Source organism: Erythrolamprus reginae, chromosome 9, assembly GCF_031021105.1.
Source record: "Erythrolamprus reginae isolate rEryReg1 chromosome 9, rEryReg1.hap1, whole genome shotgun sequence".
NCBI lineage: Eukaryota > Metazoa > Chordata > Lepidosauria > Squamata > Dipsadidae > Erythrolamprus > Erythrolamprus reginae.
Genome location: NC_091958.1, coordinates 12482785 through 12508006, shown reverse-complemented (window position 1 = coordinate 12508006; position 25222 = coordinate 12482785). Strand labels below are relative to the sequence as shown.

Genomic DNA, 25222 nt, shown 5'->3' with positions numbered 1-25222 from the left:
AAGTTTGTTTTGGGAAGAGTGCTCTTTGCAATACAAAAAGGGTGCTTTGTTTCTTTTGAATTTTGTGATAAAAAACATTGTTTTTGAATTTTCAAGTGTGTGTGTCTGAATTTTTTACCCTTGAATTTTCGGGAGGCTCATACCATTGAGCCCGACTGAACATGACACAGATATCATTTGGCTGGTAATGCGCAAGTTTCTTTCTCTCCCACCCAGGACAAGCCCCGTTAATTGACTTGCTCGTCTCCAAAGGGGCCGTTGTCACTGCCACGGATTACCACGGGTCAACACCCCTTCATCTCGCCTGTCAAAAAGGATATCAGAATGTGACAGTAAGCTACAAACAGTTTGTAAATCATGCTCAACTGCCTTAAATGGGGATTTTAACACTCTGACGACGTTAGTAGAGGACTAACGAAAGCTTAGTTAATTTTAGTAGTTTTTAATAAATTTTAAATGTTCCGGAAATCGCATTGGCTGTTGCCTCTTCATTTATATATATGTATATATATATCAGAGTAAAATGCCAGATTTTAGAAGCATTTTTATTGGCAGCAATGTCATTGGGCCATCACTGAGATGACCCGGGATAACGTTGACTTAGAGTCGTCATTGTTCTCATCATCCATAAAAGTCCACGTGAATTTTGCAGGTGGTGGTGAGCTGCTTCAGCCTGCGATATTAATCTAATTGACAAAAGTAGAGATTCTTTGGAAGCGAGTGTGGATGGAGGTGTGAAAAATTTAAGGAGGGTGTAAAAGGCAAGGGTCACGCGTAAAGCACCCCCCCCCCCTTTGGTTTATTGAAACAGTTGGATTACAGAGAAGCTTGAAATCTCTTGGGTTGGTGCTAAACATTATTTAAGGCAACTTTTTGAAGGGTGGCACCGAAGTGCCATTTTTGCCGGAAATTATGTATAAATTTAGTAGAATAACAGATATAATAACAGAATAACTCGGACCAAAAAGATAGCTGAAAGAGAAGATGGGCATTAGTGATTTCATTTAGTTTCAGAAATGATAAGATGCCCAGTAGATACCAGCCTGCTATGAATTCTTCTCTGGATAACATTGGTTTTTTTCCCCCTTTTATTTTCAGCTCCTCTTGCTACATTATAAATCGAGCACGGAAATCCAGGATAATAATGGCAACACTGCGCTCCATTTAGCCTGCACTTATGGTCACGAGGATGTAAGTAATTTAATTTAATTTAATTAATTGGGCTTCCAATCCCAATAGGACTCAAAGCGGCTTACAACAGTAAATAATACATACAATAAACAAAGTCAAATACTAGTACAGTAGAACCTCGACATACGAGCTGCTCTATATACGAGCATTTCGAGATGCGAGCTAGGAGGGGAGGGATATTTCTGTTCTACTTACGAGCCCAAATTTGGGATACGAGCGCTCACCGCCTGTCCCTGTCAGCGGCCCAGCCACCTTCACCCGCCCGGACAACCGCCAGAGGGGCTCCTCCGGAGGGGCGCACGGGAAAGGGCTTGAGCCGCCACATTCTCCCTTCTCCTTGGGAGCGCCGCACCTCTTGTCTGCCCGGCCCGAGAGGCACGAAAGCGCCGCTTATGCCGGGCGGTCCGCCTGGAACGCCAGCAATGCCGCCGGGCCGATTGCCGAGCGGGGGCGGGGCGCGGGAGGAGGCAGCGCCGCACCGGACCCCTCAGGCTGCTCCGTCCGGGATGGGGCTTCTCCGAGCCCTCGACGCGCCTGCCCAGGGAGAAGCCGCTGCCCAAACCTCGGCCGCTCACCAAGTGGGAGCAGTTCGCGCGCCTCAAGGGCATCCAGCCGACTCGCAAGAAGCTCGGCACGCTTGTCTGGGACGAAGCCGCCCAAGAGTGGAAGCGACCCCTCCCGCGAGTGGCTCATGGAAGTGCCCGACTCGGCGGACCCCATGGCGGACCAGTTCGCCAAGCGGCGCCACGAGAAGCGCGAGCGGGTGGCACGCAACGAGCTCAACTGCCTGAAGAACCTGGCGCGCGCCCAGCGGGGCCGCCCGGCCGCCGACCTCCACCCGACGGGCCACCAAGACCGAGCCGAGATGAGCTGCGTCGCCGCCCTGGCTCGCGTCTCCACCGCCTCCCGGGGCCGCTTCCAGCCTCGCCTGCCCAAGGAGCCCGCCGTCGCCCAGACCAACACGGCCCGCGGCAAGAAGCGGCGCTTCCAGCCGCTGCTGGTCGACCTTGAAGGGGAGAAGAAGCGGCACCGGGAGCTGGCCCGCAGCCTGAGTAGCAAGAAGCCCGCCCTGGACCTCACCCGCGCCGTCAACAAGCAGCTCCGCGAAGACGGGTGAAGGTGGCTGGGCCGCTGACAGGGACAGGCGGCGAGCGCTCGGAGGGGGCACAGCCCGGAGCGAGACTTGGCCTCCGCTGTGGCTGCTTTTTGGGCTTGCACGCATTAATCGCTTTTCCATTGTTTCCTATGGGAAACAATGTTTCGTCATACGAGCTTTTCAACTTACGAGCCTCCTTCTGGCACCAATTAAATTCGTAAGTCGAGGTTCTACTGTAATAAGAAGAGTAAAAACCTATAATAAATCCTAAAGATTTATTAGTTATAAGTAAGTTATAAGTAGATAGTTTAAAACAGTAGTTCTCATAGGTGGGTCATTCTTTGTCAAGTGGACCAGGTGAAATTGAAGCCTTATTTAAAAAGAAACCATCACAAAAACAACATATGTGAAATAAAAATGAAGATGATTGACGGTGGTGAAACAGAGCTCTCTGTTTCTCTCCTCTGTGTGTGTTTTGCATTTGGATCAGATTTCTTTTCAGGTTGGAAGGGGGAGTAGAACTCCTTAGCATCAGAGCGTGTTAATAATAATATAGGAAATACTAATGCTCTGATGGTCATTTTGAAAAATCCTTTCTTAGTGAGCAACTAGAAGCCAAGAGGAACATAAACGGAACATTTCAAGTTTGTAGCCTTTACGGTTCTGGAGATTTTGTGATGATGCATGAATGGCATTTCCCTTTTATATATATATAGATGAAAAAAAGGTATGAATTGTGTGCGTTGTTTGAGAGGAGATTTTGGTGCTCAAGCCTTCATGGCGTAGCAGGGTTAATCTCTGGATGGATACAATGCAAAGGAGCCGCTTCCATCAGACTGCGTATAAGCCGTGGCCTTCATTCAAAGTTCTCATCCTGGTTGTTGTGTGTTTTAATTTTGCAGTGCGTCAAGGCTCTGGTTTATTACGATGTCCATTCTTGCAAGTTAGATACCAGTAATGAGAAAGGAGACACTCCTCTCCACATAGCTGCTCGCTGGGGCTACCAAGGGATCATCGAAGTCCTGCTGCAGAACGGAGCCAACCCAGGCATCCTGAACCGGATGAAAGAGACCCCTGTGCAGTATGCATTGAACTCAACGGTACTTTTTAACCAATTATCGATTGATTGATGTATTTTATTTATTAATTGGATTTGTATGCCGCCCCTCTCCGAGGACTCAGGGCGGCTCACAACATATCAAAAGAACATAGCAAATCCATCTAAAAATCCAATTAATATGATTGAAAAGACTTTAAAAAGAGTTTTAAAGCATTCATGATTGATTGATTGATTGATTGATCGATCGATTGATTGGATTTTTATGCCACCCCTCCCTGAGGACTCAGGGCAGCTTACGACATATAACAGAACAATGTAGAGCATCTTAGGTCCAATTAATTAAATCTAAAATCTAAAAAACTCAAAACCCCCCATAAAACACAGTAATTCCCATTCGTTCAACTTTCTCTCAATACATTCATCGGCCAGGGGGCAAGAGTCTAATGGCCCCAAGCCTGGAGGCATAAATGACTCTTGCGGAAGGCGAGGAGGGTTGGGACAATACGAATCTCCAGGGGGAGCTGATTGCAGAGGGTGGGGCCCCTACAGGGAAGACTCTTCCCCTAGGTCCTGCAGTTGGTGGTGTTAACACGTGGGAGATTTGGCTTCTGCGCATGCGCAGCAAGAAAAATTACATGCGAGGACCCTTTCGGGTGTGAGATTTTGGCAATTTTTGGCAATTTCTTTGGTTTCGTGCATCCGCGGAAGCAAAAAACCCCAAAATCAGTGAAATCTCACCTGCAACAACATCTTTGCGCGAGATTTCACTTGCGCATGTGCAGAAGCCAAACCTCACGCCAACGGGCATGCACCGGCGACTATCTCGGAGGGTGTAGGGGTAGCGTCTGGTAGAGTAGAATAGAATAGATTAGAATTTTTATTGGCCAAGTGTGATTGGACACACAAGGAATTTGTCTTTGGTGCAGATGCTCTCAGCGTACATAAAATAAAAGATACATTAGAATGAACAGAACAGAATGGAATTCTTTATTGGCCAAGTGTGATTGGATACACAAGGATTTGTCTTTGGTGCAGATGCTGTCAGCGTACATAAAAGAAAAAGATACATTTGTCAAGAATCATGTGGTACAACACTTAATGATTGTCATAGGGGTCAAATAAGCAATGAAGAAACAATCAATATTAATAAAAATCTTAGGATACAAGCAACAAGTTACAGCCATACAGTCCTAAGTGGGAGGAAAAGGATGATAGGAATGATGAGAAAAGACTAGTAGAAATAGAAGTGCAGATTTAATAAAAAGTCAGTAATGAGGGAATTATTTGTTTAGTAGAGTGATGGCATTCGGGAAAAAAACCTGAATACACTCAGTAAGTAAATTAAGTACACTCAATTTAGCACCATAGGAAAACAGGTTTTATTATAATTTAGCCCCATCTAGGAACTCAGTTCATTTATTTGCTGGTAGCATATAATTTAATTTATTGTGATTGGCACTTCTGGCTCATCAGGTTTTAATCTCTCTGTAGATTGTTTCCCTAATGGAACTGAACTACCTCACTTTCGAAAAAGGACAACGTTCTTCGCAGGTAATTCAAAGGATAAGCTTGGGAGCAGGGGCGTCAAACTCAATTTCCTTGAGGGCCGCGTCAGGGTTGTGTTTTACCTCAGGGGGCCGGGATGGGCGTGGCTAAGGTGGGCATGGCCAGCATGACGTCACTTCTGTCAGGGGGCGCATGTGGTGACCCGAGCGCTCAGCTAGCAAAAACGGGCTCCCGAGTTCCGTTTTCGGCTGTGATGGCCTCCTGCAACTCTGCCAGCGAAAACAGACCTTGGGGGTTGGAGGGTTGTATGTGGCCCTCACGACCTCTGTTTTCACTGGCAGATACACCGCCGGACGGTCCTCCCAGGGTGTCCAGCAAACCTGGAAACACAGGGAAATCGGAATTATCAGGGAAATTGGCGGTTCGGGAAATATCAGGGAATTTATGAAAAAAAAAGAATAAATCAGGGAAAAAAACCAAACTGTATTAAAATGTTTAAAAGTCAGGGAAAAATTATGTAAAAAATAAATAAATTGGATCATGCTGCCTGGCAGTCAAGCAAACATGAGCATAACTGTGGAAACCATTTGCGTCCTCAGCTACCGATATTTCTCCACGGCTTAGCCGTTTGGTATGACGTCATCTACGACCGCGCCTTAATTTGATCACAAGTTACAGGGAAATGTCAGGGAATTTCAAAATGCTTTCCCCCGGGCACCCTGTCCATCACTGTTTCCAGGGTGGTCCCGCGGGCCAGATCTAAACACCCTGCGGACCGAATGCGGCCCCAGGCCTTGAGTTTGACACCCCTGGCTTAGGGGTATGGTCCTGATCAACTGTTAAATAAATGAGGGACGCCGCCAACTTTCTCCTTTTGATTTCTTTATGGGGTCCACTAGTCACCCGTCCGATCTTCTTCGTGTGGCGAAGACACCCTCAGCCAACTATCATCCACCTCCAGTTTATCTTTCATAATACCAGTGACAACTGTGACACCAGAAGAAGCCAAATCTCATTATAAAGAGGTAAGCTGATGACCTAGTCAGCCTTTGGCAGGGCAGTCCAAGTTCTAATATAACTTTGGTTGCTCCTTCTTAAATAGCATCAGGCTCCGTCCGTTTGATTGGCAGATTCGGGAGGCCCCATCACGCGCTCCTAACTACAGATTTCAGAAGGAAGATTGAAGTAGATGAATATAGATGATGAAATGGTAGAAGATGAAAGAGATGATAGCGCAGATGTATACTGCAAAGGGGGAAGAGGATGATCTTTAACTGGAGCTTAAAAGCTCAAAATTGTTAAGCATCTCACCCATATTTCAGAATGGAGGGAATGCTACTAACTAAGAAGCCCTCCTTACAAGGTAGTTAATGCATGGCTCTTGCACTTACCGTGTTTCCCCGAAAGTAAGACAGTGTCTTACTTTCTTTTTATCCCCAAAAGCCCCACTATGTCTTACTTTCGGGGTATGTCTTATATTGGAAAAAAATTGTCAAATTTTTTGTTTTAACCATAAAATTAACATTTATTAACAACCTGAACAGTATTGTATTCACCACAAAACAGCAGATGATACCCCAGTATGCCAGTGTGTATGTTTTACTGATGTATGATTAATACTGTGTGCATTACTGTATTTTAAGCAGGAGGCGGCAGTGACAAGTGCAGGGGACGGCGCGGTGACGTATGGAGAGGGGGACGGCGCGGTGACGTATGGAGAGGGGGGCGGCGCGGAAGTGGGCAGGAGGCAGCGCTCATTAAGATCAGAGGGAGGTGGCAGACGTGGCGACGTATGGAGAGGGGGACGGTGCGGACGTGGGCAGGAGGCGGCGCGCAGCTAGATGAGAGGGAGGCGGCAATACCCCCGTGTTTCCCCGAAAGTAAGACATATGTCTTACTTTCGGGGTACGGCTTATATTAGCCGACCCCCCTGAAACCCCTGATACGTCTTACAATCAGGGGTGTCTTACTATCGGGGAAACAGGGTAGCAATCAACTAGATTTGTAACAGTGAAGGACATTTGTAAGATATTTATTTGTTCGTTCCTTTGTTCACTCAATCGTTCATTTGTATCCTGCCTTCTACTACACTGGGGAACAGCAATTCCGTTGTCTAAAATCTGTGACTTGTTTTCAACTAACCTTTGGCCTCTGGGTCCAAAAATAACCACAGTTTTGGTCTATCACGTCAACTTTTTAAGCTACAGGATACCCTCAAAAGTCATACAAATTGTGCATAGAAACATAGAAGTCTGACGGCAGAAAAAGACCTCATGGTCCATCTAGTCTGCCTTTATACTATTTTCTGTATTTTATCTTAGGATGGATATATGTTTATCCCAGGCATGTTTAAATTCAGTTACTGTGGATTTATCTACCACGTCTGCTGGACGTTTGTTCCAAGGATCTACTACTCTTTCAGTAAAATAATATTTCCTCACGTTGCTTTTGATCTTTCCCCCAACTAACTTCAGATTGTGTCCCCTTGTTCTTGTGTTCACTTTCCTATTAAAGGAATGTAAAGGAAAGTTAAAAACTTACCAAATATACTATTTACAAATAATAATGAAAGAGTAGTAGATGCTTGGAACAAACTTCCAGCAGATGTGGTTGGTAAAGCCAGTCACTGAATTTAAACATGCCTGGGATAAACATATATCCATCCTAAGATAAAATACAGGAAATAGCATAAGGGCAGACTAGATGGACCATGAGGTCTTTTTCTGCCCTCAATCTTCTATGTTTCTTTGTTTCTATAATTTTATTCATACAAAGGCTATAATTGTTACTGCAAGTTAAATTGTGTTTACACAAATAGTTGTTTTTTTAATCGAATGGTATTTACACATTAAGGTAAACTTACAATCTTTTTCTGGTGTTGTTTTTTCTGTAGGTTGACAAACTGTTAAGAGCAGTCGCTGATGGAGACTTGGAGATGGTAAGAGTAGTTCACTGGATCCATGTTTTGCAAGACTTTAGCTGCTAGCAGGCACATGCATTGATGATGGTGCTAAGTAGAGCTTGCCATTATAAGCCAGCAGTTCTTAAAGAAAATCCAGGTGGAAATACCGTGTTTCCCCGAAAGTAAGACAGTGTCTTACTTTCTTTTTACCCCCAAAAGCCCCACTACGTCTTACTTTCGGGGTATGTCTTACATTGGAAAAAAATTGAAAGGGTTGCGTTCCCGAAGGCATCTCCCCAGAGTCCAGAAGGGCCGCCGCGTGACAGGAGCCTCGTGAGCCCTTTTCCAAGTTCAACCTCAGGGCTCCAAGCGGCGTGCACGCGTGGAGCCACAGACGCGTGTCGGGGAAGCGTGTGTCTGGAGGGGAGGAGCCGATCTGTGCAGTTGGGCAGCCCCACCTGCCTGCCGGAAAGGAGGCGGGCGAAGGAGGGCGCAGCTCCGGCCGCTCGCCTCGGAGCTGGTCGGCCTCGCTGGCCGCTTGCAGCCGAGCCTCGGCAGGACTTGGTTGCTGGGACGAGCGCCTTCGCTGCAAGCCGCCGCCCGCTTGGCTCGCTTCGGACCAGCGCCGTCCTTCGCTTTGCCAAGCCGGGGAAGAGGCGGTGGCGCCGCGGCGAGGCAAAGGCGAGGGGCGCGCGGGGAGCTTGGAAGCGACGTCATCGGGCTCCCCCCCCCGGCAATACCCCCGTGTTTCCCCGAAAGTAAGACATATGTCTTACTTTCGGGGTACGGCTTATATTAGCCGACCCCCCTGAAACCCCCGATAGGTCTTACAATCGGGGGTGTCTTACTATCGGGGAAACAGGGTAGGTTGTCAATATGTAATATTGAGAATAATGAGAATATCTAGTATTGTACTCTCAACGTGGGGCAGCCTGGAAAACATCACCCTGTTGTAGTTGCCCACCTGGTAATGGGAACAGCAAAATGTTAGGAGGTGATCCTGAAGTTCTCAGCCACCGTAACAATAAGCAACAATTACAAAAGCATCCGAATGAGGGCCCACAAATGTTCAGTTGCTTCGTCACTTTTGCAGAGAGAAGGAGGACAATATGGTGGACTTTGCAAGAAGAACGTGTCCACTTCAGAGCCTTTGAGTAGGACGAGTCCATAGGACAAATTTAAACTCTTGCAATTCCACTTACGTGTGTATGCATTGTGTATGAATGTAGTATGTATATAGTTTCATCTGGGCCATTTTTAAAAATGCTATTCCTGGTTGATGTTGTAAGAGTGGTGAGGTGGCCTAATTCGTGCAGTGGGGATAGCAAAAATGGAGCTTACGTTTAGTAGATAATGTATATTTTTGTAGATGTACACATTATAGTAGATAATGTATGATAGTAAATACAGTGATACCTTGTCTTACAAACTGAATTGGTTCCGGGACGAGGTTCTTAAGGTGAAAAGTATGTAAGACGAAACAATGTTTCCCATAGTAATCAATGGAAAAGCGATTAATGTGTAGAGGCCCAAAATTCACCCCTTTTGCCAGCCGAAGCGCCCGTTTTTGCGCTGTTGGGATTCCCCTGAGGCTCCCCTTCATGGGAAACCCCACCTCCGGACTTCCGTGTTTTTGCAATGCTGCAGGGGAATCCCAGCAGCACAAAAATGAGTGCTTCGCTGGCAATGGAAGACTGGAGGTGGGATTTCCCAGTGAAGGGAGCATCAGTGAAATTGCAGCATCGCAAAAACACCGAAGTCCTCGAAACCCCACCTCTCGACCTCTGTGTTTTTGCGATGCTGCGATTTCACTGAGGCTCCCCTCGCTGGGAAACCCCACCTCCGGACTTCCGTTGCCAGCAAAGCGCCCGTTTTTGCGCTGCTGGGATTCCCCTGCTGGGATTCCCCTGCAGCATCGCAAAAACACAGAAGTCCGGAGGTGTGGTTTTCCATGGAGGGGAGCCTCAGGGAAATCCCAGCAGTGCAAAAACGGGTGCTTCGCTGGCAACGGAAGTCCGGAGGCAGGGTATCCCAGCGGCGGCGGTGTGTTTGTAAGGTGAAAATAGTTTGCAAGAAGAGGCAAAAAAATCTTAAATCCCAAGTTTGTATCTCGAAAAGTTGTATGATGAGGCGTTTGTAAGACGAGGTTTCACTGTACCTTGTATCGCTTTGAGGCGAGGAGAGGCCAGGCACCCTAACCCAAACCCTTGATGTGAATGACATCAAGTTTGGCACCTTTAAGCCAGTCGCATGACTTGTAAGCCACCTCCCAGTCACATGGCCAGCAAGCCACTCCTGCCCAGTCACATGATTGACAAGCCCGCTGGCTTGCAAGGTCTTTCATTGTTACTCTCTGCCAAGAATGTATTCCAAATCCTGTCTTTGTAGGTTTTTTCTCCCCTTGCTTTACTTGTTCCAGATGTTTCTTTCCAGCCCTAACCAGGTGCTAACGATGTTCCCAGGTCTTACCAGCTTTCATTGTTACTCTGCAAAGAAGAATGTTTTCCAAGCCCTAAGTCTTTGCAGGGTTTTTTCCATTGCTCTACCTGCTCAAACTGTTTCTTTCCAGGTACTAATAATGTTCCCAGCTCTTACTGTCTTGCAAGTCCTTTCATTGTTACTCTCTCAGAATAAATTTTTTTAAGCCCTTAACCAGGGGATAAAATAATGTGCTGAAACTGAGCAGACTAAGGACATTAGCCAGGTGAATACCTGGTAAGCAGATTCTTTTCCCTATTTTCCTGCCCAAAAACTAAGCTGAGTCTTATATTCCAGTGCATCTTATACTCTGAAAAATATGGTAGTTTGGGTAATGAAACGTCTGGAGGAAAACAACAGCACCAAGGACCCTTCGTTTCAACCCGAGCTACAAACATTCTCCTATATTGCGTTAATGCAAATCCATCCAGTTTTGCTTATGCAATAAACCATGGTTGGGCTTTATAGTCGATCTTTCCGCCTGCCAGGATTGGCAATTGGGACCCTAAATATGGCAGGATTCCAAGGATTGTATAAATGGTGGATTAGCAACGAGTAAGAGCTTTCAAAAGAGAAGGGCTAAGAAGATAAAGAACTGTCCTAAGATGTTTTGTAATTTAAGGTGAAGCCAGGATGATGCCACCACTCTGTCCCATATTCAGAGCTTCTTCTGATAGCTTCCATCTCCCCCCCCCCATACACACACACTTAATAACTTTTCTTTGCAAAATGGCGGACGCTGGCAGGATACATAGTCTGTTCGATTCGTGAAACTGTTAATTGGCTGAATTTGTGCACTGTCTTAAGTCAATCAAAATCTAATCCCAGATAGCTCGTTTTTTTTTCTTTTTTCAATATATACCTCTTAAATTTTTCCATTTTTTAAAAAAGTACATAATCATATTTACAGATGAATCTACATCATATATACATTCCTATCGACATTGTCTTCTAATTACTTTTAGATTTCTTGATATTTTATTTTGATGTTTCTTTTGAGTTTCTTTTTTTTGGTCCATTGGCACCATTTTGTCCAGGTTTCATAATAGTCCGGTTCTTTTCGATTATTAAGTTCCATTGTCAATCTGTCCATCTCTGCACAGTCGTATATTTTTTTGATGATCTCCTTGTCTTCAGGTATTTGCGGATTTTTCCAGTTCTGTGCAAATACAATCCTTGCAGCTGTTGTAATATGCAAGCTTAGATATTTTACATTTTTAGAATAGGTACCTCTCATAATACCCAGAAGCTCCAGTTTAATATAGGAGGAAAATGTATTTATTGAGTCTTGAAGATTAGCTCTTTTGTTAATCTAAAAGCCAGCTAAGTTGTCATAGAAAGCAATTAAGACAGAAAAGGTTTGTCTCTACTTCTAGGTTTTGTTGTGAGAAATGAAGAATTCCCTACACCAGAGTTGGTTATCTATAGGCGCTAAAAGGGGAGTATTTAGAGTGGAAGTGTCCAGCTTTGGCAACTTTAAGACTTGTGGACTTCAATTCCCAGAATTCCCCAGCCAATGTTGATTGGAGAATTCTGGGAGTTGAACTTTTCAAGTCTTAAAGCAGCGAGGGCTGGACACCTCTGATTTAAGAGTTACAGTTCTCACGCGTTGCTTTGCTTTGGTCTATACATGATTGGTTTGGCTTGGCTTCACAATTATATGAACAGAACCATTATGGTTCCTCCGTAACCATATTATAGCACATTGTGATGTGATATAGACAATGAGACCCACCTTTAGGTTGACTGGACATAAAAGAGGAGGCATGCAAATAGGTTATATTACCAAAATGTATTACTTGGCTGCATAGCTAGAGGTATAACAAGCAGGAAGAGGGAGATTGTGATTCCCTTATATAGAGAGCGCTGGTGAGACCACATTTGGGTACTGTGTTCAGTTCTGGAGACCTCACCTACAAAAAGATATTGACAAAATTGAACGGGTCCAAAGACGGGCTACAAGAATGGTGGAAGGTCTTAAGCATAAAACGTATCAGGAAAGACTTCATGAACTCAATCTGTATAGTCTGGAGGACAGAAGGAAAAGGGGGGACATGATCGAAACATTTAAATATGTTAAAGGGTTAAATAAGGTTCAAGAGGGAAGTATTTTTAATAGGAAAGTGAACACAAGAACAAAGGGGCACAATCTGAAGTTAGTTGGGGGAAAGATCAAAAGCAACATGAGAAAATATTATTTCACTGAAAGAGTAGTAGATCCTTGGGACAAACTTCCAGCAGACGTGGTTGGTAAATCCACAGTAACTGAATGTAAACATGCCTGGGATGAACATATATCCATTGTAAGATAAAATACAGGAAATAGTATAAGGGCAGACTAGATGGACCAGGAGGTCTTCTTCTGCCGTCAGTCTTCTATGTTTCTAAAAGTGCCAAGAAGAAGGTGGACTCCCATGCAGAGGTGAAGGACACTAAAAACATCTGGTCCAACAGAACGTTTCCTCTAAGCCAGTGGTTCTCAACCTTTCTGATGCCGCAGCCCCTTAATACAGTTCCTCCTGTTGTGGTGACCCCCAACCATAAGTCTAGCGCCAATTCTCCCAACAGAGCTTTAAGCTGATTGGAAGGAAGGTCAAAGGGAGTATCCACCTTGTAAACGCCTGATTGGATTGTAAAAATATGTTCCAAGCGCCAGAATAGAAGCTTTAGTTCCTAACACCGTGGGAAATTTGTCTTTTCTCATACACTTAGGTGACCCCTGTGAAACGGTCGTTCGACCCCCAAAGGGGTCCCTACCCCCAGGTTGAGAACCACCGCTCTAGATCTAGATTGAGCATAGCAATGTTTGTTTTTTAAAAAAACATTTTTCTTTTATACAATGCTCGTAACCATGCTTCCCTAATTTCTGACTGGGGGAGGGAGCAAAGTGTCGAGGTTTTTTTCCAAACGAAGTATACTGCTCAAAAAAAAAATAAAGGGAACACTTAAACCACACAATATAACTCCAAATAAATTGAACTTCTGTGAAATCAAACTGTCCACTTAGGAAGCAATACCGATTGACAATAAATTTCACATGCTGTTGTGCACATTCCTACGGCGCCTAAAACACGATTTGAGTATTGCCCACAAGACCATATGCTGCAACGTCCTACCGGTCAATGACTACTTCAGCTTCAACCGCAACAACACAAGAGCACGCAACAGATTCAAACTTAATATGAACCGCTCCAAACCTGACTGTAAAAAATATGATTTCAACAATCGAGTTATCAAAGCGTGGAACTCATTACCAGACTCAATTGTGTCAACCCCTAACCCCCAACATTTCTCCCTTAGACTCTCCACGATTGACCTCTCCAGGTTCCTAAGAGGCCAGTAAGGGGCGTATATAAGTGCACTGGTGTGCCTTTCGTCCTCTGTCCAATTGTCTTTCCTTTCTCTCACTTATCATATATATTTTCTTTCTTTCATATATCCTCTCCTCTAAGTTCACTTTACCCTTATATATATTACTACATGTCTATTTTTCTTCCTATGTATTTGTGTATTGGACAAATGAATGAATAAATAAATAAATAAAATAAACATTCAACTTTGTACAGAACAAAGTATTCAATGGGAATATTTCATTCATTCAGATCTAGAGTGTGTCCTTTGAGTGTTCCCTTTATTTTTTTGAGCAGCATATATTTCACCTAGATAAAAATTAGCATTCTGACTTCTAACGTGAAGCATATTGAAAAGATCAATAAAATAGCAGCAAGAGCCGAGGAAAGACATTGTGCTGGTGCAAAGCCTTCTGGTTTTTAATCTCCAGCTATCCCGGCTAAAAGGATTGAGCCGAGGAGAACATCAAAGTCTCGATTAAGAGGAGGCTGTCTTTTCTGATTTAGATCACATCTCCTTAGCAAATTCATCTTGGCAGCGAGAACATTTAACCGTTCTATCGCTTGCCTGGTAGGAAATGAAATGTCACAAGGGGCCACACTACGCTTTCTGGCACGTCTCATTGAATTTGCCCGTTTCTGGGGAAATATCAGACAGATGTTCTGTTCTTGCTGAAAAGACATCTTCAGCCCCAGGCTGAAGAGTGGCAAGCCTGCAAAAGCGATAAGATATCGAAATGCTTCTGTATGCCCAAGTGGGCAAAAATCCTTTCAGGCAGAAAACTAGATTTCCCAAACGCCAAATGTTTTTAGACTAAGCTTCTTCTGTTAGGCGAATTTTTTAAAATCAGGGCAGGAAATCTGTGAGGCTCCTTACGAAAAGGGTGCAGATATAAAAGTTTATAAAGTTTATAAAGAGTTTATAAGGCCCTGCAAGGCTTAGGACTAGATTACCTTCGGGACCGGCCACTGCCTCATGCATCCCAGCAGTTGGTTAGGTCTTCTCCATTGTCGGCCAGGACAATGTCGACTGGCAGGGCCCAGGGGAAGAGCCTTCTCTGTGGTGGCCCCTACCCTCCGGAATGAACTCCCTCTGGAGATACGTACCTCCCCCTCCCTCCTGGTCTTTCGTAAACCTCTGATGACCCACCTCTGCCGGTGGGCATGGGGGCTGTGAGTGATGAGATTGTCTCCAGACGATATTATGAAAGATTGAATTGGATGAATGTATATGATGGTATAGGGGTTTTTTTCTAATATTTTTAGTAATTTTGTACAAGTAATTTAGATTTTTTTTATATGTATTGTTGCATTTATAATGTGCGCCGCATATATATATATATATATATATATATATATATATATATATATATATATATATATGAAAACAAGAACAAGTGGGCACAATCTGAGGTTAGTTGGGGGTAAGATCAGAAGCAACATGAGAAAATATTATTTTACTGAAAGAGTAGTAAATGCTTGGAACAAACTTCTAGCAGCCGTGGTTGGTAAATCTACAGCAACTGAATTTAAACATACCTTGGATAAACATATATCCAGCCTTGGATAAAATAGATACAGTGGAACCCCGACATAAGAGCTGCTCTACTTAAGAGCAACTCGAGATAAGAGCTGGGAGGGGAGAGATATTTTTGTTCTACTTACAAGCCCAAATTCGAGATACAAGCGCCAAGGAGCTGTCTCCTGAAGCCAAACGCTAACTTCCGCGTTCGGCTTCAGGAGACAGCTGCGTGTTTTAAAAGGTTGCAGCCGGCCTGGGGGCCTCGGGGGGGTGCTTGCAGCTTTCTTTCTTGCTCTTTTTCTTTCTCTCTTTTACCTTCCCTTCCTCTATTTCTTCTTTTCTTTCTCCTTCCCACCTTCTTCCCTCCCTCCCTCCCTTCACTCATTCCTCTCTTACTCTCCCCTTTCATAAGTTTCCTTGCTTCCTTCCTCTGTTCCTGTCCCTTCCCCCTTTCTTTCTTTCTTTCTTTCTTTCTCTTTTTCTTTCTCTCTTTTACCTTCCCTTCCTCTATTTCTTCTTTTCTTTCTCCTTCCCACCTTCTTCCCTCCCTCCCTCCCTTCACTCATTCCTCTCTTACTCTCCCCTTTCATAAGTTTCCTTGCTTCCTTCCTCTGTTCCTGTCCATTCCCTCTTTCCTTCCTTCCTTCCCACCCTCCGTCCATTCATTCACCCATTCCTCTCTTGATCGCTTAAAGCCGGTCCCTGGTGCAAAAAGGGTTGGGGACCTCTGTCCTACAGGATTGGGTGGCAGAGAAGTTGAACATATGTAAATTTAAAAGTTTAAGAAAGTTTACAAGTTAAGTGAAAGAAACTTCATTATTCATTTATATGTACATGTACATTTCTTCATTAAAAACATGTCTTTCTGCATAATTTAGACTAACTTTGTGAGTTTTTTGAGGGCTGGAACCAATTAAAATTATTTACATTAATTCCTATGGGGAAAAGTCGTTCGAGATAAGAGCTGCTCGACTTAAGAGCCCAGGTCCGGAACGAATTAAACTCGTATCTCGAGGTACCACTGTAATAGTATAAGGGCAGACTAGATGGACCAGAAGGTCTTTTTCTGCTGTCAATCTTCTATGTTTCACATTGTATAACAATGAAAAGGGCGACTGCTATAGATCTATATAGACTCGACAAAAATATCACTCACTCTCTCTCTCTCTCACACACACATATACACTGCTGAAAAAAATAAAGGGAGCACTCAAAGAACACACCCTAGATCTGAATGAATGAAATATTCTCATTGAATACTTTGTTCTGTACAAAGTTGAATGTGCTGCAACATGTGAAATTGATTGTCAATCAGTGTTGCTTCCAGTTTGATTTCACAGAAGTTTGGTTTACTTGGAGGTACTGTATATTGTGTTGTTTTATGTGTTCCTTTTAGTTTTTTTGACTTGGCATTTCTTCTAGGTGCGTTATCTCTTGGAATGGGGAGACGATGATCTGGAAGATCCCAAGGAAGCCAGCAATATGAAGACACCAGAATTATGTCATCCCTTGTGTCAGTGTTCTAGATGCAGCCCTCTGCAAAAGGTTGGTGGATGCTCCTATCGGGTTGGCACCGGGGGTGACGTTCAGATTGTCCCATCGGTTCTGTGGGCGTGGCTTGGTGTTAGCTGTGTGTGTGGTGTGTATGAGTGTTAGATCCTACAGAAATGCTGGGCTGATGTCCTGTGTGCTTTTATTTCTCCCAACAGAAGTTTTTCAGGCTGCCTTCGAATGGCCTTGGAGTGAACGTTGCCAACCAAATTGGTCTGATGCCGCTGCATGTTGCCGCTCTCCATGGGCACGTGGACCTGGTAGCCCTCTTACTGAAACATGGAGCAAACATTGAAGCCAAAGACGTGAACCAAGCAGGACCTCTCCACTTCGCCTGCCAGAATGGCCATTTTCAGGTGAGCCCCCCAGATGGACAGCTAGGAAGCTCATGAATGAATACCTTGAGTCTTTGGATCAGGATGCGACAACCTGTGACACAGAGGTGACATTCAAATTTTCCCCCTACCGGTTCTGTGGGTGGGGCTTGGTAGGCTGGCCAAGCCAAGCCACGCCCACCGAACCTACAGAAAAGTTTGGCCAAGTCTTCTAGTGTTCAATTGACTCCTTCTCACGTTTGCTCTCTGTGTATGAGCCTGAGAAGGAATAAGTATATAGTATAAGGGCAGAAGAAATAGTGTAAGTCCTTAGTCCTTCGGGATTGGGTGGCATAGCAGTCGAATAAATAAATAAATTAATAAATTTTTTAAAAGGGCAGAATAGATGGACTGTGAGGTCTTTTTCTGCCGTCAATCTTCTATGTTTCTAAGTGGGAGGGGTGGGGCAGGGCCAGTGAATGGCGTGATTTACCGGTTCTTTGGTCTGCGCATAATCGCCATCACCGATGCTACAGAACCTGTCTGAACCTGAATTTCACCCTTGCTGCGGTGCCACCACAGAGGTGGCCCCAGAGGTGTCACTTGAAATGGATCATGTCAACCTGTATCCTTGAATACTGCTCATCTGTCTGGAACCCATACCACATCTCGGACATCAACATCCTTGAAAACGTCCAAAGATATTTCACCAGAAGAGCCCTTCACTCCTCCACTCGAAACAGAATACCCTATGAAAATAGACTAACAATCCTGGGTCTAGAAAGCTTAGAACTACGGCGCCTAAAACACGATTTAAGTATTGCCCACAAGATCATATGCTGCAACGTCCTACCGGTCAATGACTACTTCAGCTTCAACCGCAACAACACAAGAGCACGCAACAGATTCAAACTTAATATTAACTGCTCCAAACTTGACTGTAAAAAATATGACTAACAATCGAGTTGTCGAAGCGTGGAACTCATTACCAGACTCAATAGTGTCAACCCCTAACCCCCAACATTTCTCCCTTAGACTATCCACGATTGACCTCTCCAGGTTCCTAAGAGCTCAGTAAGGGGTGTACATAAGTGCACTAGTGTGCCTTTCATCCCCTGTCCAATTGTCTTTCCTTTATCTCATATATCATATATATTTTCCTCCTTTCATATATCTTCTCTATTTTTACATATTATCTTTATATATATTACTTCAAGTCTATTCTCTTCCATATGTATTGTGTATTGGACAAATGAATAAATAAATAAAATAAATAAAACCTACTCTGGACATATTATGTAAAGATCTAGCTCTCTGGAAAAGTCTCTGTTGCAAGGAAGGGTGGAAGGAAGAAGAAGAAGAAGAAGATGGATAGATTTAATTGCAGTGATCGGAGCACCATTGGAGGAGCCAAAAGACCAGATTGCCATGGAGAAAATCTTAATCTGTGTGGCCAGATTAACAACCAACTCGATGGCACATAATCAGAATCAATAAAGCAGCAGATTTCATTCTCCCCCCGCCCTCCATGTGTGTGGAAATGATTTTTTTTGTCTTGAAACTCAACTAGCTATAATGCCCCCCCCCCTTTCCCCCCCAACAGGTAGTGAAATATCTGACAGATTGCAGTGTTAAGCAAAACAAAATGGACATTTATGGAAATACTCCTTTAATGTATGCTTGCTTGAATGGTTATCAGGAGGTAGCAGCTATTTTATTACAGGTGAGATCATTATTCAATAAGGTTTTTGTTTTTCTATTCTTTTTTGCCTAAGTAGTCATGAATCAATGACTCCTTTTCCATGGTTCCCAAGGATTGAGATTGAAAATATTTGTTTTCATGTTTACCGAAGCTTGCTTCTCACATTTGGAAGTTACAAAAAATATAGGGTTCGTTTAAACAAACAAACAAACAAACCAACCAACCAACCAACCGTTTTCTCACTTTGTCTTTTAAGACACTGTTGAAGAGAAGGCATATCATCTCTTAAATCCCAGTGACCAGTTAGGTCCCACAGAGTGGGCCTTCTCCGGATCCCATCAACTAAACAATGTTGTTTGGCAGGGCCCAGGGGAAGAGCCTTCTCTGTGGCGGCCCCGGCCCTCTGGAACCAACTCCCCCTGGAGATTAGAATTGCCCCCACCCTCCTTGCCTTTCGTAAGCTCCTTAAAACCCACCTCTGCCGTCAGGCATGGGGGAACTGAGATATTCTTTCCCCCTAGGCATTTACAATTTATTCATGGTATGTTTGTTTGTTTGTATGTATGTTTGGTTTTACAATAAGGGTTTTTTAGTTGTTTTAGTATTGTATTTACATGCTGTTTTTTATTACTGTTGTTAGCCGCCCCAAGTCTACGGAGAGGGGCGGCATACAAATCCAATCAATCAATCAATCAGAGGGAAGAAATATATGAAGATTCAAGATTGGGGTGGAACTCAACATCATGGTATTCCCAGTTGAAAAGATAAATTAGCACATAGGAAAAACATTTCTTCTGACTTTAATAACAAACTGCTACAGATTTTTTTTAGGCGATATTCGAAGAAGAGTGGGAACCTGATGCTTATAACGCTTGAATACCAAGGAAGTTTTATGTATATTATTTTCTTTGAATTCTTTTTTTGCGGGACCTTCACAGATTAAACTGTATTGCCCATGAAATTGAAATTTGAAGGCTTTGAAATTTGCAGGCACGGCTTGTAAAAAAAGTTCCTTCTTTTCCTGTTTTTGCTTTTTCCAGCATGGAGCAACAGTTAACCTTCCCAATAACCGAGGGAACACACCTCTTCACAAAGCGGTGACAGGAAATTATGAAGGTGTGGTTCAGCTGCTGCTGCAGAATGGCGCATTGGTGCACCTGAGGAACAACAAGCAATGTACCCCTCTCGACTATGCTGAACCTGTAAGTGGCGCGGGAAGTCTCAGAATAATTTATCTATGCCAAGAAATGCTTAAATCTTCGTAGAGCTCACAATGTTTCCCAGCCTTCATATGTCCTATGGCATAAAGGCATGGTTGATAGACCCTATACCAGTGATGGTGAACCTCTGGCACGGATGCCACAGGTGGCATGCAGAGCCTTATCTGTTGGCACATGAGCCGTTGTCCTGGCTCAGCTCCAACGTGCATGTTTGTTCTTTTTCTCCACAATCATGATGTGTGTTGTTTCAAAATTCGGTCAGTTTTGCTTGCTCATTTTCGACCACTTTTTCGGGCTTATGATCCCACCAGTTCTTTGCCACTGGTAGATGGTAGTCAGTGGTGGGCTACCAAAATTTTTACTACCACACTGTGACTGTGGCTTATGCATTTTGTTTCAACATCTTTCAGTGCAAATTGGGTGCTCTGGGGTGGAGCTCCAAATTTTATTATTTATTTATTCATTTGTCCAATACACAAATACATAGGAAGAAAAATAGACATGTAGTAATATATATAAGGGTAGAGTGAACCTAGAGGAGAGGATATATGAAAGAAAAAATATATATGATAAGTGAGAGAAAGGAAAGACAATTGGACAGGGGACGAAAGGCACACCACGCCCCTTACTGGCCTCTTAGGAACCTGGAGAGGTCAATCGTGGAGAGTCTAAGGGAGAAATGTTGGGGATTAGGGGTTGACACAATTGAGTCCGGTAATGAGTTCCACGCTTCGATAACTCGATTGTTGAAATCATATTTTTTACAGTCAAGTTTGGAGCGGTTCGTATTAAGTTTGAATCTGTTGCGTGCTCTTGTGTTGTTGCGGTTGAAGCTGAAGTAGTCATTGACCAGTAGGACGTTGCAGCATATGATCTTGTGGGCAATACTCAAATTGTGTTTTAGGCGCCGTAGTTCTAGGCTTTCTAGGCCCAGGATTGTTAGTCTATTTTCGTAGGATATTCTGTTTTGAGTGGAGGAGTGAAGGACTCTTCTGGTGAAATATCTTAATATTTTGCTACCGGAACTGCGTTCCTGACCGTTCCTGTAGGAGCCCATCACTGATGGTATTTCTGGCACAAGTTCCAGTGGGTCATCTGTGCCACAGCATCGTGTCTATGCTTGTAGTCAGTCTGTGCGATCTTTTTGCAGCAGCGGAGTATGTGATCGATTGTTTCATGTTTCTTTACAGAGTCTGCACATTGGATTATTATTATTATTATTATTATTATTATTATTATTATTATTATTATGTTATTATAATATTTCTATGCCGCCCTTCTCGAGGCGACTCAGGGTGGCATACAACATTATAAATGTAAACGATATATGCAAAGAAATCCAATTATTTTTTTAAAGAACTACACAAAACTACTTAAAAATCTAGAAAACCCCCATGTTCAGTCATCCACATTTAAAGATGGGACAACGGGTTTCAGTTTAATCTCAAAGCGGCATGGTTGGGTGACATCTGCAACATCAGTGGGATTCAGTAATCTTTTTAATAAGAGCAAATCCTCCTGTTTATCCTTTCTCCTCCACCCTGTTTAAAGAATTCAGGCCTCCTCAAGCTTCTTCAGGCTGCAGCATCTGAGCAGGAGGGCGGACAGATGCTCCGCGAAACTCGCATGTCGCGGAAGATCAGGAAAAAAAGTGAGTGTTCCATTGTGACTCGTGAAAGCTTTCTGAGCATGAGCCGCTAGAACATAGGGATATAGTTTTGATCGCTGAAAAAATAAAAGTATCTTGTCTCTCTGCTGGTATTTTCAACCTGTGTGTGTTGAGAGGATAGATGGCGGTCAGTTTGTGCCTGACTTTTAGTGGAGATTTTGCAAATGATTTTTTAAGTGGGCTTAAAGGCTGCCGATTACGTTGAACGAGAAATGAAGATTTTGGATCTTTCGCTAATCTTTGGCCTTGAGCTTATTTTTTTGCTTAATGCTGAGTTGTTGAATGGTGGGGTAAGAGAAGTTAATTGGTGGGGTTTATGCCAGGACCAAGGGTGAACTTTGCTCTAGAAAAAGCTAAACCTTTTAATTTTCCCATTGTTAAGCAAGGTTTAATTGTTCTTAGATTTAAAGCAACACTCACTCCAAGACTCCAGCAATGGAAATGGGTGAAGATTTACCTTTCTTTAAATGTTGTACCATATGATTCTTGACAAATCTGTTTTCTTTTATATACACTGAGAGCATATGCACCAAAACAAATTCCTTGTGTGTCCAATCACACTTGGCCAATAAAATAATTCTATCCTATTCTTTTCACAACTGACTTGCAATATTGATGGCAGATTGCATCTTTCTGGCTTTCGTTATTCAGAATGAGAACAAATGAGAACAAGTCATCCTTTGACTGTTCACTGTTTTTAGTATTGGATTATTATTATATGCTGTTTTATTATTGCTGTTAGCCGCCCCGAGTCTCCGGAGAGGGGCGTCATACAAATCCAATAAATAAATAAATCCTACAAATGGGTTTCTAAGGAGTGCTTTTCTACTCCTAGCTGGTGGATGGAGGAATTTGTCTTCTTAAAAAAAACCTCTTCGCTGTAAATCAGGTTGAAAGTCCATTTATTCCAGTTGACTCTTCTCTTACATAACCAGGAAGAGCTTGGTAGAAAATTCAAAAGTTACAATCTTTACACAGCTGTTCTTATCCCGGGGTCCTACTTCAAGGCAGACTTGCTCCTTGATTGTTGCGGTTTCCGCAGAAAATTTCCTTGCCACTTAGAATTGCTTTCAGCTTGCACCTAACAAAATGTAAACGCCAAAGCTAGCTGTGTCATTAAAGATTCTTGGGCCTACATGAGACAAGTAGAGTTGCGGTATTTAAAACTGTTTCCCATAGGAGTGATCTTTGCACCTGTCCATGTACCTACAATGCAGGCTGGTACGTAATGGTGAGAAACCTCTACAGATAATCCTTGTTTAATGACTTGACTCGTTGAATAACTATTTGCAGTTACGACAGTGATAAAATAATTGTCTTTGCATTCTGCAGATCTGCTAAGCAAAAAAAGCTGGAGACAATTAAGTACAAGTAGTGGTTTCACGTAGCAGCCACTTTACTTAATAACCAAGTTACGCTCCCAATTGTGTTGCTAAATGAGGACTAACTCTAGTTTGTTTTCTAAATGCAATGGAAGTTTTATTATTTGTAAACTGAGCATCCCAACGTTACCCTGTATTTTTTGCCATAAATTATATAGCCTGTTCCAGATTGCATTCTGTCTGGAGTATTGATCCATCCATAACTCATTCAGCATTATAAGGTGCACTGTCACCATGATGCTGAACCTACTCGGGCCTTTCTTTTGCTTGTCAAAAAAGCAGATTTCACTGACGGTTTATTTTAATGGAGGATTGCCCAGTCAAATGCTCAATGATACTGCTCCGTGTCGTGAATATTTGCACTTTTAAATCCACAGTCAGTTTTAAGACTCCTGAGACAACGGAGGATCTCATTGCCCGGCGCCTTCAACTACTCGAGTCAATCCACCGATTTAACAAGTAAGCTTCAAATTTTGGCGAGGTGTTTACAATGCAGATTCTAAAAGATATTGCCAGAGTAAATGAGAAGAGCTGATGTTACCTTAGATATTGGCATCTAATAAGTACTGGATCTTTTGATGATCTTCCCTGAATTATGGGGATCTGTTATAGCATATCAGTTGTTGACTTCTGTGGAAATTACAGGTAGTCTGCAATTTATGACCACAAATGAGTCAGGAACTTCCATCATTAAGTGATGCAGTTAAATTAGTTGTGCCCAATTTTACAGGCCTTTTATCACAGTCGTTAAGTGAATCATGTGGTATTGGTAGTTAAATCAATCCTGGTTTCCTGGATTTTGTTTGTCCAAAGCCAGCTGGAAAGGTTACAAATAGAAATGCTGTAAATCCGGGACATTGGAACCATAAATACATGCTAACCAGGTGTCCAAATTTTGGTAATCTGACCACAGGAATGCTACAAAAGCTGTACATGATTGGTTGTAAGTCACCTTTTTTCCCAGCACCACCATAATTTTAGTTGTTAAATGAATGCTTGTAAGCCGAGGACTTTGTGTAATTTATATCAATGTTTTGTAGTGGCTGTGCTAAAAACAGGACTGTTTTAAAACTCTGTGCTGAGTGCCTATGCATTTCAAGATTATTGAACTCAAAAGGAAGATAATCTCAAATGTGAGATGCCCCATCCAAACTAGGAAAGGACACATTATAAATATACATGCATGATTATATATATAGTTATGATTTTATATGTGTGTATGTATGTATGTGTACAAACACACAAATAAAGGGAACACTTAAACAACACAATATAACTCCAAGTAAATCAAACTTATCTGAAATCAAACTGTCCACTTAGGAAGCAACACTGATTGACAATCAATTTCACATGCTGTTGTGCACATTCAACTTTGTACAGAACAAAGTATTCAATGAGAATATTTCATTCATTCAGATCTATGATGTGTTATTTGAGTGTTCCCTTTATTTTTTTGAGCAGTATACATATATACATACATATACACGTGCCAAAAGGGTATACAGTGTTCCCTCGATTTTTGCGGGGGATGCGTTCCGAGACCACCCGCGAAAGTCAAATTTCCGCGAAGTAGAGATGCGGAAGTAAATACACTATTTTTGGCTATGAACAGTATCACAAGCCTTCCCTTAACACTTTAAACCCCTAAATTGCAATTTCCCATTCCCTTAGCAACCATTTAGATCATTACTCACCATGTTTATTTATTAAAGTTTATTAAAAAAATATTTATTAAAGGCAGACGAAAGTTTGGCAATGACATATGATGTCATCGGGCGGGAAAAACTGGTATAGGGAAAAAAACCGTGAAGTATTTTTTAATTAATATTTTTGAAAAAACGTATACTTTTCGCGAAGTTTGAACCCGCGAAAATCGAGGGAACACTGTATATATATATATATATATATATATATATATATATATATACTGTATATATATATATATATATATATATATATATATATATATATATATATATATATGAATAACATTAAAATTAATTGCCTATAAAATACATTCCTGAAATGCTTATATATAAAAATGCAAGTTAGCTGTCTCTAATTTAAGCGATTGGAGGAATGGTTTATAGCCCAGAGAATACTTTTAAATGGCTTGGTTTCAGAGCTTTAAATTTACAAATTTCAAAGGAGATATCCTGATATTTTCCAAGAAAAGTCAGGTATTAGAAGTGAAAGCAACTGAAATAGTGCCATCTGGCGGCTGGCCTGAGGAACCTAGTGACATAGACCGAAGCATGGAGTAACTTAGTGTTCATCTT

The 25222-nt window shown here is 42.7% G+C and overlaps 1 protein-coding gene and 1 pseudogene across 4 annotated transcripts in view; both read left to right on the top strand.

The window, feature by feature from the left end:
• Positions 1-25222, top strand: part of ANKRD27 (ankyrin repeat domain 27) — a 59938-nt gene that overhangs the window by 32436 nt on the left and 2280 nt on the right. For 2 of the 4 annotated variants that reach the window (XM_070760294.1, XM_070760295.1), the window contains exons 16-27: positions 217-332; positions 1099-1191; positions 3190-3387; positions 4839-4898; positions 5753-5878; positions 7747-7791; positions 16528-16650; positions 16815-17012; positions 18574-18693; positions 19713-19874; positions 21444-21543; positions 23321-23402. In XM_070760294.1, the coding sequence (XP_070616395.1) occupies positions 217-332; positions 1099-1191; positions 3190-3387; positions 4839-4898; positions 5753-5878; positions 7747-7791; positions 16528-16650; positions 16815-17012; positions 18574-18693; positions 19713-19874; positions 21444-21543; positions 23321-23402 (1423 nt within the window). The remainder of the gene's footprint in view (positions 1-216; positions 333-1098; positions 1192-3189; positions 3388-4838; positions 4899-5752; positions 5879-7746; positions 7792-16527; positions 16651-16814; positions 17013-18573; positions 18694-19712; positions 19875-21443; positions 21544-23320; positions 23403-25222) is intronic. The other 2 variants (XM_070760297.1, XM_070760296.1) reach the window with 2 other exon arrangements.
• On the top strand, positions 1675-2308 carry LOC139172019 (ribosome biogenesis regulatory protein homolog; annotated as a pseudogene).